At 39.4% G+C, this 6,716-nt stretch overlaps 1 protein-coding gene and 1 pseudogene across 1 annotated transcript; one reads left to right on the top strand and one right to left on the bottom strand.

The window, feature by feature from the left end:
• The first annotated feature begins 2,449 nt into the window (after positions 1-2,449).
• Positions 2,450-4,394, top strand: LOC139848676 (serpin-ZXA-like). Its single transcript, XM_071838386.1, has 3 exons — positions 2,450-2,878; positions 3,057-3,143; positions 3,486-4,394. The coding sequence occupies exons 1-3, from the start codon at positions 2,450-2,452 to the stop codon at positions 4,392-4,394; spliced, it is 1,425 nt and encodes a 474-aa protein (XP_071694487.1).
• A 777-nt stretch (positions 4,395-5,171) lies between these two features.
• On the bottom strand, positions 5,172-6,349 carry LOC139850714 (serpin-ZX-like; annotated as a pseudogene).
• Positions 6,350-6,716: the final 367 nt, after the last annotated feature.

Genomic DNA, 6,716 nt, shown 5'->3' with positions numbered 1-6,716 from the left:
CGTTTGCTAAACTAAACTTTGTACCTTTCAAATGAACGCGACATAATTTTGGTCAAACGAGTCTCATATAGGGACTACGACCACGCAACGGGACCTAAGTAGTCGGCGCCGTCAATGACGATTTGGTCGGGTCGCTACATACGTGCTACTGTTTCTGACTGGCACCATCGGTTGGGACATCCAACCATTGCGATTTGCAAGTCCATTGTTTCATCCCTAGATCTTAGTTTTCCCAATTCTAGTTCATTTACTTGTAATGCTTGCTGTTGCAATAAAAGCCACAAATTGTCCTTTGGAAATAATTCTTTACAATCTACTGCACCACTTGATCTTATTTATTCGGATGTTTGGACATCTCCTGTTTACTCTTTTGATGGTTACAAATATTATGTTATATTTGTTGATCACTACACTCATTATATATGGTTTTACCCACTTAAAAAGAAATCGGATACTAAAGATGTGTTTATTCGGTTCAAATCTCTCGTCGAAAACTATTTTTCCAAATCAATTAAAACATTCTTCTCTGACAATGGTGGCGAGTTTATTGCCTTGAGAGACTTCTTCGCCACCCATGGCATCTCTCACAAAACCTCTCCACCACATACTCCCGAACACAATGGTTTTGCCGAACGTCGTCATCGGCACATTGTTGAAACCGGTCTCTCCCTCCTTACTCACGCAAATCTGCCCACTACCTTTTGGTCCGTTGCTTTCTCCACCGCCTCGTACCTCATTAATCGACTTCCCACTGCCACCCTTTCAACCAAATCACCCTTTGAATCACTTTTTGGTACACCCCCTAACTACCTAAAATTGTGTAGCTTCGGTTGTTTATGCTACCCGTGGCTGCGACCTTACACTACCAACAAACTTGAAAACCGATCCGTTCCATGCATCTTCATTGGGTACTCCTCTTCTCAGAGTGCCTATTACTGTCTTGACCCTAAAACCACTCAATTATACACGTCCCGTCATGTTCGTTTTGTTGAACACTCCTTTCCTTATCCATCACTTTCAAACACTTCCGCTACTCAAAACCTACCCTCCTCTGATCAATGGTGTACTCTCCAGGTACCCATCATTTCCTCTCCTGATCATCCTACACCACCACCTAATCCATCGCCTTCCACCTCCTCTACTACCCACACCGAGCACACAAACACCCCTCCAACACCTCCTGCTCAGTCACCTCCCGAACCTGACCACACATCACCACCTGCTTCCCCCACACACGCTACCACCTCTACCATAACCACACGATCTAAAAATAACATCCGCAAACCCAATCCCAAATACGCTAATTCAACCACCCTCAACTCCCGTCACCTTGAACCTACGAGTGTTGCCCAGGCCTTACGCGATCCTCAATGGAAAGAGGCTATGATTAGTGAGTTATCGGCTTTACATAAACTACGTACTTGGGATCTTGTACCGGCCAGCACAGCCCGCAACATTGTCAAATGCCATTGGATTTTTCGGATAAAATACAACCCGGATGGATCGATTGAACGCCACAAGGCCCGGCTAGTTGCCAAGGGGTTTCAACAACGCCCTGGTGTCGACTACACTGACACATTCAGCCCTGTAGTTAAACCAGCAACCATCCGAACTCTCCTGTCACTTGCGGTCAGTCATAACTGGTCACTTCGGCAACTGGATATCAACAACGCCTTTCTCAATGGCACCCTTCATGAAGATGTCTACATGGCCCAACCCCCGGGCTTCATGGATTCTGCTTTTCCGACCCATGTTTGCAAACTCCGCAAAGCTATATATGGTCTCCGTCAGGCTCCAAGAGCATGGTACACGGAATTGACATCTTTTCTTCTTGGTTTTGGTTTTAAACGCTCCGTCGCAGATGCGTCCCTGTTCATTAACAACTCGAGAGCAGCACCTATTTATTTAATAGTGTACGTTGACGATATTGTCTTAACGAGTCCTGATCAACAAGCACTGGATGAGTTTGTCAAATGTTTATCTCAAAAATTCGCTCTAAAAGATCTAGGCAACTTGTCATACTTCTTGGGTGTTGAGGTTATCCCGTGTACACAAGGACTATTCCTTAGCCAACGCAAATACACACTTGACTTACTTGAACGCACAGATATGTTGCATGCCAAACCTATCAACACCCCTATGGCTTCAGATTCTATTTTACACTCACGATCGGGCACTCACATCAACAACCCGACTGAATATCGAGCTGCGGTAGGAAGTCTACAATATTTATCTTTGACACGGCCTGATGTAGCCTTTGTCGTTAATCGACTTTCCCAGTTTATGCAATCTCCACGTACTGAACACTGGCATGCTCTAAAACGGGTTCTTCGCTACCTTGCCGGCACTCTAGATCATGGCATCACCATTTTCCGTGACTCTCCTCTTCACTTACACGCGTTCTGTGACTCGAACTGGGGGGGGACATAAGGACGATTATATCTCGACAATGGGACATATTACTTTCCTGGGACGTACTCCCATCAGCTGGACGTCTCGCAAACAGCGGTTTATATCACAATCCTCTACTGAGGCAGAATACAAATCGGTTGCTGCAACGGCATCCGAAGTTCTGTGGCTACGAAGTCTCTTAAGTGAACTTGGCGTCAACTCCGCGGTTAAACCTGTGATATATTGCGATAACCTTGGTGCTACACTTCTAAGTGCAAATCCAGTTTTTCATTCTCGCATGAAACATTTAGCCTTAGCATATCATTTCATTCGTGAACAGGTACAACTTGGCACACTTCGTGTTCAGCATGTTTCTACCAAAGAACAACTTGCAGACCCCCTCACCAAGCCGCTGCCCAAGGCTCCATTTCTGTATCTTCTATCCAAGATCGGACTCTCCGCAAGGCCGTCCGACTTGAGGGGGCATGTTAGGAATATTAGGAAAAGATAATTATTTAAAGATATTATTCCTACTAACTTAGTCTATATTTGTTTCCTAAGTAAAAGGATTAGATCCTAAAATATCTGTATCTTAGTTATTGTTGTATCCTATATATCACTGTAACTCTCATTCAATACAATACGATTTACAACTCTATAATCAGAGTACGATTTCTTTTCATCCGTCTTTTGAACAAGCAGTGAAAATTCTTCATAATTACGTTTTTAAACTTGGCGATTTCTGGAATAAGGTCAGTTTTGACAACTATTTTTGTTAATACCGTAGTACGCAACTATAAAGAACAAATCGATTTAAACACCCTTTTTATAAGTAAAAATATCAGATTCATCATGATGGGAAAGTCAAATTGAGAAATACATGATAATGTTTGGTCATTCTTGTAATATTATTTGTATATAAGTTTGAGTTGTTTTTTTTAGAGGTTTGTGTGCTTATTAATTTTCTATTTTGTTGATTTATTATTAACTTATACATGGTGATCGTTGCAAAAGTGGTATATGAGTGGGACCGATCCCAATTCCCAACACATCCCAGATTGTCATTAATCTTTTGTATCTATTGATTAATGCAGCCTGCTGAGGTAGCCGATGAAGTGAATATGTGGGCCGAAAAGCAAACTAGTGGACTGATTAAAGACATTGTTCCTGCTGATGTGGTTTACTATGATCAAACCGCATTAATGTTGGCAAATGCTCTCTATTTTAAGGGAGACTGGAAGGAGAAGTTTGACCGGTCAACGACAAAACTACGAAACTTCCATCGACTCGATGGAAGCACAGTTCAAGTGCCGTATGTGACAACTAACAGTGAACAAATTCTAGGTCAATACAACGGTTTTAAAGTCTTGGGCCTACCTTATGAACAAGGTGAAGATAAACGTCGTTTCACAATGTATTTTTATCTCCCAGATAAACAAGATGGCCTTCAAAGTTTAGTTGAGAAAATAGATTCAGAATCTGACTTTTTTGAATCTTATATTCCAAGCGAAAAAGTAGAGGTAGAGGAGGTTATGATCCCAAAATTCAATATCTCATATGGGTTTGAAGCTTCTGATATGTTAGTGGAATCAGGTCTAGTGTTGCCTTTCCTACCTGGAGGTATAACTAATATAACAAACTGTTTAAGGGGCAAAAACATACATATTTGGAGTATGCATCATAAATCGTTTGTGGAGGTGAATGAAGAAGGTATAGAAGCTGCAGCAGCTACAATCTCTATTGCAGAATGCATAAATATGGGATTAGAAGAAGTGTTGCCTTTTAAACGTGGAGTATATCTTTCGAGTATTCATCACAAATATTTTGCGGATGTGAATGAAGAAGGTGCAGAAGCTACAGCAGCAGCTACAGTCGATGTGACAGACGCTGATTGCTTAAACATGGAGTTTGTTGCGAGTCATCCATTTTTGTTTGTGATTAGAGAAGATACGAGTGGAACCGTTCTGTTTGTGGGACAGGTGGTTGACCCAAGTGTTTCTTGATCTGGTTATTGCAATCTTACAACATACTCTGTATTAATGTTATGATTGTATTTAGATTGGCTTTTAATTAGAAGTATAGTTTCTTTATTATTGTTATGTTTAAGTAAATAGGGAATTTGTCTTTTTATTTGACAGATTTTAAGTATTAGTTATCTTCTAATTGCTTTATAACTGTTAGAGATTTAATGTCCCTTATTTATTATTAGAGTCATTATGTTTTTTAGTTGAAACTTAGAGATACCGGTTAATCTACTGCTTTAGTTTTGTGAGGGGCGATAGACACTCGAGGTGTGCCAGGCACGCTACTTGTCCATCTCTTAGGTTAACTTTGAGGGTCCTTTTAATAAAATAACTTAACCTTATTTAGACACATAGTACAACATGTCAACAACAGGATCAGTTGATAGTTGGGTCAACAACATGACCCATAAACAACATGGCTACACTTGTATCATCTTTAATCACGAACAATAACGGAGGATCTGCCACAAAGTCAACCTTAGCATAAGTTATTTCCAAGGGTAACATCATAAAGCCAGTTCCAGTGACTGTTCTGTATATTTGTCATTCACCTCCACAATGAATTATGTTGAATGCTTGAAACATATAACTTATTTTCTCATTATTAAAGACAAAGAGACAGTGAGACGAGACTAACAAACTCTGATAAAGTTAATATTATTACCATTGGTAAACTACAGTACAAATATCATAACATGCATTTAGAAATAGAACAAAATTAAACCATCATAAGAGCCAAGACTCCCAACTTCTACATCAAGAAACACTTGGGTCAATCACTTGTCCTATAAACAACACAACACCATTCATATCATCTCGAATAACAAACAAAAATGGATGATCTGCCACAAAATCAACCATATCATCATCACCTGACTTGAATGCCTCGGCATATGCAGAGGCTGCTGCAGCTTCAGTACCTTCTTCATTCACCTACACAAAATATTTATGATAAATACTCGAAACATATAGGTCTTGACCAACGACAGAGTCAACTACTTCGGTCAAACCTTCTTCACCACTAAAAGGCAACACCAGACCTAGTTCCTTTAACACTTCAGAAGCTTCAAACCCAAACGCGATCTTGAATTTTGGGATTAAAAGGCGCCCAACTTGTACTTTCTCACTAGGAATATGAGATTCAAAGAAGTCGGATTTTGAAATTATTTTCCCGATTATAGATGAAAGTCCATCTATTGTATCTGGAAGGTAGAAATACATCGTGAACTGGCGTTTATCTTGACCTTGAAAGTAAGGAAGAGCCAATACTTTGAAACCATCGTATTCATGCACAAGTTGTTTCTTCTTGGTGGTCATGAAGGGTACTTGAACTTTGTTACCATCAAGAAGGTGAAAGTCAAAGTCTTTAGTCTTTGACGGGTCAAACTTCTCACTCCAGGCACCCTTAAAATAAATTGCATTTGCAAATATGAGCCTCGTTGAGTTGTTAACCGCGCCAGCAGGAAGTATGTCTTTAATGAGACTATTAGTTTGTTTTTCGACCCACAAATTCACTTCCTTAACTACCTCAGCAGCCTTCATTATCCGAATAACAACAAATATTAGCTCATGTTGTATTATCAAGTATAACAAATGAAATAAATAAGAACTGACATTTGTCTTGAAATCGACTTGATTAGAAACAGCATTGAACACATTATCCGCAACTTGTTTAAATGAAGGTTTAAGAGAAAGTGTTTGTTCAATCCAAACCCCGTTTGCAAAACTCAAACGAGGTCCTCCGCTTGGACTACCATCAGCCAATACCCATGACACAGTCTGTGATGACAAAGCATTGAGATCTGGCCCAGGATGACATGGATTGAAAGCGGAGAGAAAACAATATTTGAGTTATTGGATTTGTTGGTTAGGATGGTGTTTGCCAGTGTGGTTGAAACGTGTGTTTGGTTTTTGATAAGTTGGTTGATGTCCATTTTTGTTTCAGTAGAAGGGTTGTGGTGTACAAGTTTTAATAAAACATAAATTTAGTAGATTTATTAAAATTATGATGATATCATCACTTTTCAAAATCTTTGAAGTTCTATTGGTACTGTTGTGGAAAGAACCTGGTGATTTAAAAACGTATTTACGTGACAACAATGCATAAATTCACATAATAAAAAGGATAAATTGAGCAATGTTAAATTTATTATTTACATAATAAAATAATAATATGAGCAATGTTTTATGGTCAAATTTTACCTACTTATGGTAGCCAGGTGTTACTCAACGTTTCTAACCGTGTTAACATGATCATAGTATTACTAAAGATAACATTGTTTTTTCATTGATTAATCATCA

This window comes from Rutidosis leptorrhynchoides, chromosome 5, assembly GCF_046630445.1.
Source record: "Rutidosis leptorrhynchoides isolate AG116_Rl617_1_P2 chromosome 5, CSIRO_AGI_Rlap_v1, whole genome shotgun sequence".
NCBI classification, from domain to species: Eukaryota; Viridiplantae; Streptophyta; class Magnoliopsida; order Asterales; family Asteraceae; genus Rutidosis; species Rutidosis leptorrhynchoides.
The sequence above is the reverse complement of the archived record's forward strand: the minus strand, read 5'-3'. Positions and strand labels throughout refer to the sequence as shown.

Coding starts and splice junctions, on each gene's coding strand:
- LOC139848676 (XM_071838386.1), top strand. CDS start 2,450: ATGGGACATATTACTTTCCTGGGACGTACTCCCATCAGCTGGACGTCT. Junction 2,879..3,056: donor CGTCCGACTTGAGGGGGCAT/GTTAGGAATATT, acceptor CTCTATAATCAG/AGTACGATTTCTTTTCATCC. Junction 3,144..3,485: donor TTGGCGATTTCTGGAATAAG/GTCAGTTTTGAC, acceptor TGATTAATGCAG/CCTGCTGAGGTAGCCGATGA.